The following is a 14,224-nucleotide window of genomic DNA, read 5'->3' on the forward strand; positions in this document are numbered from 1 at the left end:
CTCTAATTATTTATGTAACCTTCAAGAAATCTAGTCTTCGTTTTACTAATGTTATTATCCCCAGCACATGTAATAGATGCTCAAATATTTGCTGAACTGTGGTGAACCTGGGCCTACAGCCCAGGGTTATGTTTGGCTGGATCTCTCTTCCCTGTTTTGTTCAGTATGTGAAAAGTGTTTTCTCAAGTTTAAAAGAAATTGTCAGGATCGTGGCTACTTGCCAGGAGGTCCTGCAACTTTTTTACAAAGGCCTAATTGCTCTGACATTTTGTTATTCTAGTAATAGAAGTAAATCCCAAAGCTTGGAGCGTCCATAAGGGAAGGCTTGATGCATTCCCTTCTGGGGCTCTGATTAAAATGCATACACTTAATTCTAACTAAAGACCTAGCACTGAATAAATGCACTTTAATTTACATGGTGTACAATAGCATCAGTCCAAATCCTTGAGCTTCCTGGTAGTTCAAGCAACTGCTTGACTAATACACAGGATTATTCTTCTAGTCCAGTGATTGTCAACTCAGGGTGATTGTGCCCTCCAGGAACATTTGGCAGTGGCTGGAGATATTTTGGGTTGTCATGACTGGGAGGGGTACTGTTGGCATTTCGTGGGTCGCAGAGACTGCTAAACCTCCTACAATACACCAGACAACCTCCCACAACAAAGAATTATCCAGCTTCATGTCAATAGACCCGAGGTTGGAAACCCTGTTCTTGTCCCAAGTTGGATTCCTTCTCCTCTTCCTTCTTCTTGTCTTCTCTGCCATAAAAGCAGTTAAAATAGTTCAGAAGTTCCTTGTTCTGCTCCCCAGAGCAATCACTATTAGCAGTTTGTTTTTCATTCTTCTCATTGTCTGTATGACTTTAATTAAAGTGGTTTTCAATCCTTGCTGAACATTAGTCACCTGGAGAGCTTTTCAAAAATGCAGTTGTAAATCAATCAACTACACTTCAATAACAAAAAACAAAACAAATTAAAAAAGCAACTGTCCAGGCCACAGCCTGAGATTCTGATTTAATTCATCTGGGATGCGGCCCAAGTACTGCTATATTTTTTAAAGCTTCCAGGTCATTCTAATATGCAACCAGGGTAGAAAAGCACTAATATACATGCACTTATATTTTTGATTAATTATCTTAGACAATTTTTGATTCTCCATTAGAAAAGATGAGGACAGTTCTGTACTCACTCTACTTTCTATTCCTCCTTCCTTTTCTACCTCTGAATTGTAGTTATTCTATTATTTCACACATTTGAGCTTTATACATTTTATGTCATTATATTCTGTTATGTATATAGATTGACTCCAAAAACATTAAAACATCACCAGCATTTTCAATTATCTGGCTGTATAAATATATAAATCTCTGTTCTCATGGGCCTTAAAATCTGGTGACTAATGGCAGTCTGATTCTTGTTCCTTTGTGAGTAAATTTTTCTTGCTAAAAACTTTTAGGACTCTCTCTTTTCTCCTGGAGTTCTGAAATTTCACCTGTATGTGCTCGCATAGTCTTTTATTTAGTCTGCTGAGCATCCAGCAGTTTCTTTCAGATAAAAACTTGAAGCTTTCTTCAACTCTGGGAAATCTTTCCCTATTATTTTATAGTTTCTTCCTTTCTGTTGTCTTTTTTTTGGTCCTTCTGAAACTCCAGTAAGATGAATGTTGAGCTTCTGGATCTTTCCCTCCGTACCTCCTAATATTTCTCTTGTATTTTCTCTTTGTCTTTTACTCTACATTTTTTTTTTTTTTTTTTTTTTTTTTTTTTTGCGTTACATGGGCCTCTCACTGTTGTGGCCTCTCCCGTTGCGGAGCACAGGCTCCGGACGCGCAGGCTCAACGGCCATGGCTCACGGGCCCAGCCGCTCCGCGGCATGTGGGATCTTCCCAGACCGGGGCATGAACCCGTGTCCCCTGCATCGGCAGGCGGACTCTCAACCACTGCGCCACCAGGGAAGCCCTACTCTACATTTTTTAAAACATCCTCAGTTCCGTATTCTAGATCACCAACTTGCTCTTCAGCCATGATCATTTTATAATTCTAAATGCCCATTGCTTTTTAAAATTTCAGTGTAGTACAGATTTTCAAAACTTTTTCTTGTTTGTTGTCCTCTTTTTTAAAATATATGTAATAGCCAGTATTTATTTATTTTATGGCTACAATGTTTTTTCTTTCTCCTTTTTCTTCTTTTTTTTTTTTTTTGAAGTAGGGCAGGGTGGAGAGAGACTATAACAATTAGAAGTTTTACATATTTATGTTTTCTGAATAACCTCTGTTCCCTGTATGGCATGTTCTCCTGTTTGGTCAACTTGGCTTTTCTCTTTCATGGTGTTGGTTTTCCTAATATGTCTAGTAATCATTGGTTGCCTGGTCATATTTCCAGATAGAGAACAAAACTGATTTGTGTAAACTGGGACTATTTCCTCTCCCGTTATGTCGATCTGGTTCACCAACAGATCTCTCCCTTATAAGGGAAGCCCTTTTATGTTTCTCCATTTGTTACCAACTGACAGGCCATATATTTTATTTATTAATTATTGACTCTGCCCCTCCTACTCAAATATAAGCTCCCTAGAACAGGGATTTTTGTTTTCTCTACTGCTAGCACACAGTAGAAGCCTGATAAATAGTCTTTTTTGGTTGAATGAATGGATGAATGAGTGAGTGCTTTTGTAAGCAGGCAGGTAAATTGATTGGTGGCCTTCTCTGCAGTGTGTGCATGAGAAGCTGGCAGGCAACCAGGGAGTCCTCTGCAAGTGCTCCAGGTTGTAGGGCTTCACTCTGCAAGGGATACATTTCAGTATATTTCCTTCCTGGGCAATGGCCGCCTCTCCTCTCCCTTCTCTGACACAGTATCTGGTGGTGCCTCAGTTTCTGCACTGCTTCTCTCTTGGGACCTAGCACCCTCACTAGAGCCTCTTCCTGGGAGATTTCTCACTGATGGTTGTGCAGGCAGTTGCTCTTTTTTCAGGGAAGCCGCAGGGAGGGATGGTGTGCTCACCACCTGCTCTAGCTGACCCACCTGTTCCTAAGGCAGCCCCTTTTTTTTTGCGGTATGCGGGCCTCTCACTGTTGTGGCCTCTCCCGTTGCGGAGCACAGGCTCCAAACATGCAGGCTCAGCGGCCATGGCTCACGGGCCCAGCCGCTCCGCAGCATGTGGGATCTTCCCGGACCGGGGCACGAACCCGTGTCCCCTGCATCGGCAGGCGGACTCTCAACCACTGCGCCACCAGGGAAGCCCGCTAAGGCAGCTCTTTAATGAGACACCCTAATCAGCTTTTACCTCTGGCATCTCAGGCAATTTTATGCTAATTTCTCCACCAATCGTTCTGTTTTCTGTATTTTAGCAATTCTTCAAGATAATGGCCCTCTTTTTTTTGTTTTCTTGCACTGTGAGAGTTCCAGCCACTTAAAAATTATATCTTTTCTTCATGACAGTGGGAAACTTTGGGAATAAAGGGAGCAGACAGGTTCATGTGTGCAGTCTTCTGTCTTGAACTGGGAGGAGTCTTCAGCGGTTCCAAAAGTTATCTTTGAAAAATCCTGATTTGTGATGACCTGAAGTAGTGCCCAAATGCTAGTCAATGATAAAAAATTTTTATCCATTCATAGTAAAAGGGAAAAAATGAAATAATTCTGAGATTATGTCCTTTCTACACTTTTCCTAATGTTAAAATGCGTTTTCTCAAAAAAAAAATTGACATTGATAACAGATGGTAGTGAGTTTTTTTTTTTTTAATGTCCTTACTCAATAAAACAAAGTTGTTGGGCTTCCCTGGTGGTGCAGTGGTTGAGAGTCTGCCTGCCGATGCAGGGGACACAGGTTCGTGCCCCGGTCCAGGAAGATCCCACGTGCCGCGGAGCAGCTGGGCCCGTGAGCCATGGCCGCTGAGCCTGCGCGTCCGGAGCCTGTGCTCCGCAACGGGAGAGGCCACAACAGTGAGAGGCCCGCGTACCGAAAAAACAAAAACAAAGTTGTTAATTCTATGTCAGTATCCTTTTTTTTTTTTTTTTAGTTTTGCATGTATGTGAAATTCATAAGTCTGGACGGCTGAACTGAACTATCTTTATTGCATTTTTAAATTATTATCTTTGTTACTTGGAGGTGAAAGTATGATTTAACTAAGGTTTTCTTTAAGTACTGTAAAAAATATGTATTTAATGTGGGGGTGGGAAGCTTAGTAAATAAATCTCCAGAAACCCTAATGGTTATTTTCTTTTTCACATAATAAGGCTTTTGCAGATATGCTAAAAGTAAACAAGACCTTGAAAAGTCTGAACATAGAATCCAATTTTATCACTGGTACTGGGATCCTGGCCCTTGTAGAGGCACTCAAAGAAAATGACACCTTGACAGAGATCAAGATCGACAACCAGGTGAGTTAATGCACAGGGTACATGTGAAAGGTAGGAATACCACAATGGAGGGAGTTAAAAGACAAAGTTCTGTGATTTAACTTGATGTTCTGGCTTTCTGGTAAATTATGACAGCTTCCGGAGTGTGGAGGGTGTGTGGGAGAGCATATTAATAATTAAACGGTGCACAGTGGGGAAACCTGAGACAGAAAGCTCTCCCCAGCCCTGCGCTAGTCAGGCACCAGAGGAGGAAAAAGAGGAGATGGGGGCAGAGGTGTTGACAGCTGCTTTGTTCAGCCTTCATCATCCTTGCCTCTTAGCAGGAACTTCAGCGCAGTCCTGCCCCAGCCTTGCTGTTGCCTCTCACTGGGACTATGAGAAAAGCAGAATGGCCACACCCAGAAACAGACTCCTTGTCCTTGGCTGGAGGCTGCCAGAGCCAAAAGAGCAGTCCTGGGCTCCTGCTGTCTGGTGCTAGACACAGAGCCTTGTTTCAAGGACTCGGGGTTCCAGTAGATGGCCTGGCTTAGAGTAGTAGGCCATACCCACAGTGTGATCACAATCTCAGCTCTGCTGCAGCATTGCTCCAGGTCCCACCAACAGCCAAAGCAAGCCACTTTTCCCTGGAGCCACCCCCTCCTGTACCCTGAAGACCTCTTTTTCCCAGCATCAGCCTACAGTGTTGCTGTAGTCGCTCTGCTGGTTTCAGCTGGTTCCTGCTCTCAGATAGCAACTCTCAGTTCTCAGCATGATGCTGTGCCCTTCCCCTTTGGCTACAGGGACATGTCTGCGGTGGGATTCAGTGAATCTGCGAGGTCTAGACACTGTGTAGTTGGAATAAAGGGCCTTGGAATGGACCAGAAAGAGGAGAAAGCAAAGAGACTTGTGCTGTGAGCATTCCCCTGTGGGGTGACGGGACGGGCAGTAGGGGAAGTGACCCCTGCATGTCTAGGAAAATCCCTGGTCTAGACCCTCCAAGATGTGATGAAGCCCCAGGGTCCCACCCAAGACTATTGCCTAAGCCTGGCGACCCCCAGCAGATCCCGTGAATAGTTCTACTCTCCTTTTTTTTTTTTTTTGCGGTATGCGGGCCTCTCACTGTTGTGGCCTCTCCCGTTGCGGAGCACAGGCTCCGAACATGCAGGCTCAGCGGCCATGGCTCACGGGCCCAGCCGCTCCGCGGCATGCGGGATCTTCCCGGACCGGGGCACGAACCCATGTCCCCTGCATCGGCAGGCGGACTCTCAACCACTGCGTCACCAGGGAAGCCCTCTGCTCTCCTTTTTTTTTTTTTTTTTTTTTTGCTAACCAGAACAAGTGGGCTGTTTCAGTGCAGGTCCTCTGTCCCTAGACTCCTCCTGAGCCTTGTTGCCAGGGGAGCAGGGGAACCCCACCAGGAGACAGGTACTCCCTCACTCTCACCCTCCCTAGAAGGGATGCATTATCAGAACAGCTTTCCCTTGCAGAGGTGTGGAGTGAATCCCTGGGAATGTGCACACATGGCTGTACGCACTTAGGAAGCTTGCTGCTGTGTATCCTAATGTGTCCAGCTGCTAGTAAATTAGGGAGTGGGAGAGTAGGAAAACAAGCTAGAAGGAAATATTAAGTGAGTGAAAAGAAGTGATAGCTCAGGGATATATATCAAATAGGCTAGTATCAGGAGGAAGTTATGAGGACTCTTCATAAATATTTCCAAGAGTGCTAAGACAGATTTGGATACCTCATTCCAAAGTATGTTTAACTTTCTGTGTTGGTTCAGGCCATTGTGAAACCCCATATCTGAAATAATGTTCCAGGTACTTTGTTACCAGTTCCTTGTAAGATACTACCTAGTTAGGGTTGCCAGATAAAATACAGTTAAATTTGAATTTCAGATAAACAGTGAATTATTTTTAGTACAAGTATGTCCCATGAAACATTTGGGACATACTTTTACTAAGACATTATTTGTTATTTATTGAAATTCAAATTTAATTGTGTGTCCTGTTTTTTTATTTACTAAATCTAGCAACCTTATACCTATTAAATGAGCTGAAATCCTGAAAATTTAGAATAGCTTTTTAGAATGCATGTGAAGAAGACCCTGAAATATAAAGTCTGCTCTCTTAAATCCCTCTGAAGCATCAAACCTCATCTCCTGTCCTCAGTCATCTAGGGGTGGATTTGTGTAATTTTTCAACTTTCATCTCGCAGTACGCCTCTGAAATGGCTTCTCTTTACTTATGATAAGAAAGAGTGTTAAGTTCTAAAGCAACTGGAAAAATTACTTGCTTTATTCCAATGAAGGAAATTCAGACTCAAAACTTCTCTTCCATCCAAATTTTCTTCATTGACTCATAGACTGTTAGAAGTAGACCTCAGTTTCCTCATCTGTACAGTGAAGGGTCTGAAATAAAATAATCTCTAAGACAGGTTCCTCAGGAAGGGCCAGCAGCTGAGACCAATTTAGCATCATTGCAGCAGGCAGCTGCACCAAAATGAAGGCCTGCTGAGAATCCAGCGCTGGCGTGAGCTGCCATGACTAAGCTCCAGGTAAACAAGTGATGATTTAATCAGGTGCCCCTGTGAGAAGAACAATCAGTGATGCATATTAATGAAACAGATGGGTAACTGCTAAATAAATTTGAGTAGAGAAAAAAGGTCACAGAAAAGGTGATCTGAAGGACTGTGTGCTTAACTTTTGTTTCTTTTTCTTTGTATTTAGTGATTTAAAATAAAAAAGAGAAACATCCAAATTATAAGAAATTTTGGTGCCCATTTGTTGCCCTGGGTTTATACAACACAAAAGATCTCAAATTAAAAAAAAAAAGACTCAGGCTAAGAAAGATGCTCTATGCTATATTACTTTCTCCCCTTCTTTTATATGCCCTCCTCCCAATATAATTTTCTTCGGCTCTTATATCCTTTTATCACCACAGCATGCTCAAGCTGTATATTACCCAAATCTAAGACTCCAAATGCCTAAGGTTTGTGAGGGGAAATAGAGGGGTGTTATGTCATCCCCCTCAGTCAGCTACATCCATCTTGAGCTCCTTCTGCCCTTGGATAGCACCTTTGGCCCACCCCAGGGGCATAAGCCATAACTATGGCAGCCCCGACCTTAACTCAAGTCTCAATCTCTAATACAGCCCCGTTGTTTGAAAGTGTGTCATGAACTAAAGTTGCTCATGAAACTTTGAGGTCAGTATCTCTTACCTTTTTGCTGCCTCTCGCTCCCATGGCCCTACACTGCTGAGAACAGTAATCTCTATACTGTGGATACCCAGAATTGTTATTTTCTGACTGGAAATATCACATTTTGTTCATTTCTTGGGGAGAGACTCCTTTGACAGGTTGCTGGATGAAAAGAAAGAAGAGGAACAGAGTTAAGCCTTAGAACTTGCCTAGAACACAAAAATTCCTCCATTAACTTTTCTTCTTCATCTGCCCAATACTTAAATTTTCCAAATTTAAGAGATATATATATATTTAAATATATCTTTTAATATGTTACATATTTTAATATATTTAATGTATTTAAAAGGTGTGTGTATATATATATATTTAATATATTTAATCAAAATTGCATGATTCAGGCACAGACATAGAATTGGCAAAGCTACAGGGTCCAGAAACACACCCAAGTACACCTGAGAATTTTGCAGCAAGGTAGTATTTCAACTCAGCGGGGAAAGAATGAAGTAAAAGATGGTGGGTCTATTCACTAGCATTTTTTTAAAAATTTCTATTGGAGAATAGTTGATTTACAATGTTGTGACTCACTAGCATTTTGGAACAAAATTACATTGGGGCTCTATCTTAATTCTTCTACTAAAATTCATTCCAGGTAAAATGAAGATTTAAATATTAAAATATATGAAATCATAAAACAAATGGAAGAAATGAGAAGTAGAGAGGCTTCCTCAACATGACATAAAATCTAAGAGACTAATAAATTTGACTATATGAAAATGAAAAAAGGTCTTAATCAGAAAGTCAAAAGACAAACTGAGCAAAGTTTTTTTTAGCATGTTTGACAAAGGGCTAATTTCCTAATATATAAATTTTAAAAACAGGAACCACAAGCTGGTAGAAAAATATACAAATGAGAGAGGTTGGTAGTTTCCAAACAAAGAAATAAAAATGCATAAGAAAATTAATTGTTCTTAGTCATAATTTGAGAAATGCAAATTGAAGCAATTAAATAAATACAAGTGAAATAAATTTTTACCCCTTAGATTGAAAAAGGTGAAAAAGATTCATAATATCCCATGTTGGCTAAAGTAGGGAACACTAGCTCTCCAACACTATCGGCAGGAGTAAAAATTGTCACAACCTTTGATGGTAAGTCAGTAATTTATCAAAATTTGAAACATGTTTACTCTTGGGCCCAGCTATAATTTGCCCTACAGGCACACTGGCAGAAATGCCTCAGGACATACTCTGTGTGCAAGGGAAGTTCACCATAGTATAGTTTGGAATAGGAATGGAAAGGAATGTAGCAGTCAGTAGAGCAAAGCTAAATAAATTATGATCACTTACTACAATACAGTGCTGCGCAATTGTTTACAAGGATGAGGGAAACATACTTACCTACATGAAAAGATGTTCTTAATGTTAAATGAAGAATAAAAACATGTTTCAGAACAATATGCTAGTGTGACCCATTTATGTGAAAAAAGCCTAAATGTACATGTGATTACGTAGACATATGAATGCACAGAAAATGTTTCAAAGACTACATGCCAAACTGGCTTTCTGTATGGGGAATGGGAACACTGGGGAAAGGGAGCTTTTATATTTTACACACCTTTTTTGTTTGTCTTTTCTTTGTACTTTCTAAAAATATTAATTTATATAGTATGAAAAAATATACTATGTTCCTTAAATTTAACTGTAAATTCCTAAATGTACATGCCCTGTTTTTTAACTCTACTTTTAAAATTATTATTCTATGTCTCAACTTAAAAAGCAAACAGACAAAAAACCTCTTTCCACCAACTCAGAAAACTTAGGGGATTTTCCTGTAATCCAGTAACCCCTTCAGTGTTTGATAATTCAACTAGCTATAGTTCAAACCACTTTAATAGAGCCTCTTGAGGATCTCTTAGTGAGACTGTTGGGAGAGAATGGCCCATCTTCAGTTATTTTTGGATATGGACCCCAGAATAGAAAATTCCATAATTGGATTATTGCTATAAGACAGTGTAACTATTTAAAAAAACACCTCTTGTTTAAACAGCAGATACTGGGGTAATTGGAAACACCAAGTGTTTGTTTTGCTTTAATTTTACATCTGGAATTGTCTTTTCCTTCATAAATAATTTGCTTAGTCTTTTCAGTTTAACATGCCAGCAGATTCAGCTGTCTGTTGGATTTTGCTTCTCCACAAGGAACAGGTCTCAAATAACTGTATGAGAGAAAATACCTCAAGTGATTTTGTCCCTTTCAATTTGAGACTTTTGCCTTTTTGTTCAACAAATAGCCATGCATCTTTCCCATTTGAGTAACTGTTTCCTCTTCCTTCTTGGCCATTCTCTGTATGTGTCCACACCTGCAATCAGAGACAGCAGTTGGGAACAGCCGTAGAGATGGAAATTGCCCAGATGCTCGAGGAGAATTCAAGGATCCTCAAGTTTGGATATCAGTTTACCAAGCAAGGACCACGAACAAGAGTGGCAGCTGCCATCACAAAGAATAATGACCTGGGTAATGCAGCCATAATATGTGCTGTTAGCAATTAGAAGAGCAGGATGACCATTCATTTCTCCACTTCAGATATAACATCTCACAGATACCTTTCCACTGGCCTTTGGTGTCAGCCCTTCATCAGAAGCACATTATTACGTGGTCATAGGAATCCTCATCATCTTCACAGTGTTTAAGGTTTATTGTAGCATGCTTTCAAGAGGAACTGTTTGTTCATTTTTTTCCAGACAGGCTTTGATTTTTGCTTGATTTCCTTTGTGCATTTACTTCTCCTTTACTTACTTCTTACATGTAATCACCCTCTGTTGTTATCTACACCACAAGATGGACACAGTGACATGGAAATTCCCAATTCACTTATGTTTGACTCCTGACTGTGCTTTTGTACTTGGGTTTAAGTATGGTTATTGGTGATTTACATGTGAAATGACCTAACAGAGCTATGTTTTTTAAAGGTTAAGCTCAGAAGTAGCTTTTTCAGTTAGCCTCTCTTTAATCTTTCCTGCTACCCACTCTTTGCTGAGGACTTCTCTTAGAATGAGGTGGGGCATGTCCTGATCAACCACAGCAAAAAAAGGATGGGACTGATTGGGAAGGCTTGGTCTGGGGACATCCCAGCCACCTGAAGCAGTGTGGAGCAAGACCATCCAGGTGCAGATAGTCCACTTGGCAAGCAGTCTGCCAATAACAGAGCTCAGTCTCCAGTCTGAGGTTCAGGGACAGAATGCCAGACCTTGGACGGGGAAACCGGACAAGGTGACCCACCAAATATAGTGCTGGCCATGGAGAGGGTTCAGATGGTGGACAAGATGGAAGTTAAGGGTTAGAACCGGAAGGGGGCAGGTACATGTTAGTGTCCAGTTTGCTGCCCAAGACCCTGAGGCCCAGCAAAGTTTCAGTGAATGGCACCCAGAGGCTGGCCAGGCATATGGCAATGCCTGCCTCCAAGGTGCAAAGGGTGAGGCTCAGGGGGCAGCCCAGCAAACAGGGCTTTGGGGAATGATTAGAGCAGCAGTTGGAAGATTCCTGGGAAAACACATGGGTCCTCATCTGAACAGCACAGAGAGCAAAGAAAAAAGGCAAAACAAGAGGTCTGAAGTAAATGGAGAGGCAGTCCTGAGACCAGGAGCGGCAGCTGTGGGCAGCAGCTTTTGTTGAATTTTCTGTAGCCGAGCAGGAGCAGTCTGGGCTATTTAAAGTGGGAAGTTGAGGCAGGGCCACAGCCAGGGCACCTTTTTTTTTTTTTTCCAAGTCCAGGAAGATTGGAGCAGCCCTCTTCCTATCCACCAGAGGAGCCTGCAGGTGGGGAGGTGAGAGGGGGAAGAAGAGGGTTGCAGAAACTGGGAAGGCAGTCAGGGCAGCTTCTTTGATACTAAGTACCAGATTAAAGGAAGCTTAATCTCTTGAGTTTGCTAGCCATCTGAATCATACCTTCCTTGGAGGTTGATGCTTCGAAGTTTCCATTTAAAACAGATTTAGAAACATTAAATTTCTGTTTGCAGCTCCTCTTGGTTTTCAATCCAAAATCAGAATTGTGAATGTGTCATCCTGGGGAGTTAGTTATAGCCAGTTCGTGACTGAGTTACACAGAAGCTGAGAAGATGTGTTGTGGATAAGTAAACGTGAAAATATTTAGAAGTTCAGTGTTTCGTGGGTTTGTTCTGGACCTTCTACTCCATAGAAATGGTAGAGCTCTAACATTCAAGTTCCCAACTATCAGACTTAGCTTTATTTGAATGTAAATTACAAAAGACACTGGACTAATCTATCATTTCCATTTATTGCCACGGGTAATTAAATATTGAAAATTTTTTTTTTTTTTTTTTTGCGGTACGCGGGCCTCTCACTGTTGTGGCCTCTCCCGTTGCGGAGCACAGGCTCCGGACGCTCAGGTCCAGCGGCCATGGCTCACGGGCCCAGCCGCTCCGCGGCATGTGGGATCTTCCCGGACTGGGGCACGAACTCGCGTTCCCTGCATCGGCAGGCGGACTCTCAACCACTGCACCACCAGGGAAGCCCTAAATATTGAAATTTTTGATAACTGTATTCTCAAGTGTGTGAGATTGCTATTCTGTGTGATTATTGTTGTTTGTCTGAAGTTTAAGAAATATTCCTTCATTTTGTCTTTTTAAACCTTTCTTTCTCACCTAGTTCGTAAAAAGCGAGTTGAAGGAGACCGAAGATAAACTTCCAGAAGAAGAGGAAGTGGCAATTTCACCATGGTGGCAATTTCAAAACAAAAGCTCTTCTCCTTCTCCTTTGGGACCATTTTATCAAAGGTTGTTCATTTCCGTTAACCACACAACTAATAATTTAATTGTTATTCTTTTTTAGCACTACGTATTTGTCTTGGATTTTTAAACATATACGATTGTTTTATTTGCTCATGGGCACCTCTGGCAACTTGCACCAATGGACTTATGCAGATCTTAGTGGGTGACAACAATTGAAAATGGTTTAGTGACTTTCATATTGGGCGGTCTTGCTTTCTTACATGAACTTTTTTTTTTTTAACCATTGAAAGGAACTTGGTATATAAATGTGTTTGTAACTGTGATTAAGATAGAGGCCTATCTCTGTTTACATGCATAGCTTTGAGTTAGGCTAAATACATCAGAAGCGTTCTGCTGACCACATACAAAGTTAGTATTGCCAATCTTTCACTGGGTGAAAAAATGTGACCAACTTAACACAAATTCTCCCTTAGTTCCAGAAAAATCACTAAATGCACATGCCCTACTGGTTGAAGATCAGTGGTGTCATCTTCATAAAAAGAAGACAGCATTTTGATACATAATCATAGCTTTAGCAAATAGGTATGAAATATTCTTTCACCCACAAAAATAGCTTCAAACCAGACTCACAAGTAGCAAAATGAATTAGCATACCTACTTTTACTGATTATTCCACATAAATTCGATCTTTAACATCACTCTATGGATATCTTTCTACAAAGATGTTTTAAAGTTTTCCAGCCACAATGGCAAATTTTTAAATTTTAGCAAGAGGGAAGCTTTTAAAATAGTACATTCCTAAATAAAACAATAATAACGCACCTTAAGGTTGTCTGTTACACATGATTGCATTATTTTGGCAAATTTTAGAAGCATTTATTGCTTTGTCTTTAGGGCCACAAGATCACAGGATGAAATGTGAACATTCAAGTTAATTATACAGATTTTGTCCACATGGCATGATCCATCCAGACATTTTCAAACATCAGGAAAAAATGTGAATTATTGTTTATCCAGATGTTTGTCATCCCAAGGACAAAGCCTGTGAAAGTACAATTGAGACGACTGCATGGTAGATGCATGAATCTTTTCATCTAGCAGTGCACCAGTGCGATATTAAGCTAAGGAAACATGTGACTGCAGCCTTTGACACCAGCTCACAACTGTCAGTGCTTGAGGCTGGACTTGGTGACCCTCTGACACTGCCTTAGACACCTCTGCCTCCCTTCCCCACCTCCTTTCCTTCCAACTCATTCTCTTTTTTTCTTCTTTTCCTTATAATTCTGAGCCTTGTAAAGGTGATGTCCTTTGTCCTGGTGACAACTGGATCTAAAGAAGTTGCTGACTCAGGCAGAAGGTGGGCCCAATCCAGAATTTACTAAGTAATTGACTGTTCCTGAGTTGCTTGATAGCAGTAAAATAAATAAATGAAAAAACAATTCATATATTATTCTAGTTAGTTTATAAAGCACATGGAAACTGTTTAGGATGGAAAGCCCTTATAAAATTGAACATTTACCTGTATTATAAGTGCCCACATCTCTATCTGTAAAATCCTTTGGAAAAGAAAATAGAAGAAAACAAAATAAAATCCTTTGAGACATAAGAATATTTTATACTTTTTGAGGGAATAATGAGCAGAGCATGTTGAATTTTGGAAACCCTAAAAATCCTTTAATTAGCTTTCTACTGCATCTCCCTATCTATCTATCTATCTATGTAGCAACTGCTACTGGACAGTTTTCAGTCTGATTTTTCCTTTCCCTGTTACTCATTTAGGTGTGGTATGTTAGAGTCAACTCACAGGCTTACTCATTATTATCAGGAATTTTGTAAACTGGTTGTTAAACACAACCATTATTAAAAAGTAAATGACATGCACTTACAATTAAATAAATTATATTAAAAAACAAAAGTAATACTCAAAAATACACTTTACTATTTTTC

General features: G+C 40.6%; 1 protein-coding gene across 1 annotated transcript in view; it reads left to right on the forward strand.

Moving 5' to 3' along the window:
- The window catches only part of TMOD2 (tropomodulin 2), a gene marked incomplete at both ends in the record, with an annotated part of 31,959 nt that extends 19,483 nt beyond the window's left edge, over positions 1–12,476 (forward strand). Inside the window, 5 exon segments of the mRNA XM_079698775.1 lie at positions 4,233–4,376; positions 9,899–10,043; positions 12,195–12,225; positions 12,378–12,399; positions 12,405–12,476. Of these exon segments, the coding sequence (XP_079554901.1) occupies positions 4,233–4,376; positions 9,899–10,043; positions 12,195–12,225; positions 12,378–12,399; positions 12,405–12,476 (414 nt within the window).
- Between the last annotated feature and the right edge of the window lie 1,748 nt (positions 12,477–14,224).

Source organism: Hyperoodon ampullatus (genome assembly GCF_949752795.1).
Source record: "Hyperoodon ampullatus genome assembly, chromosome: 3".
NCBI classification, from domain to species: Eukaryota; Metazoa; Chordata; class Mammalia; order Artiodactyla; family Ziphiidae; genus Hyperoodon; species Hyperoodon ampullatus.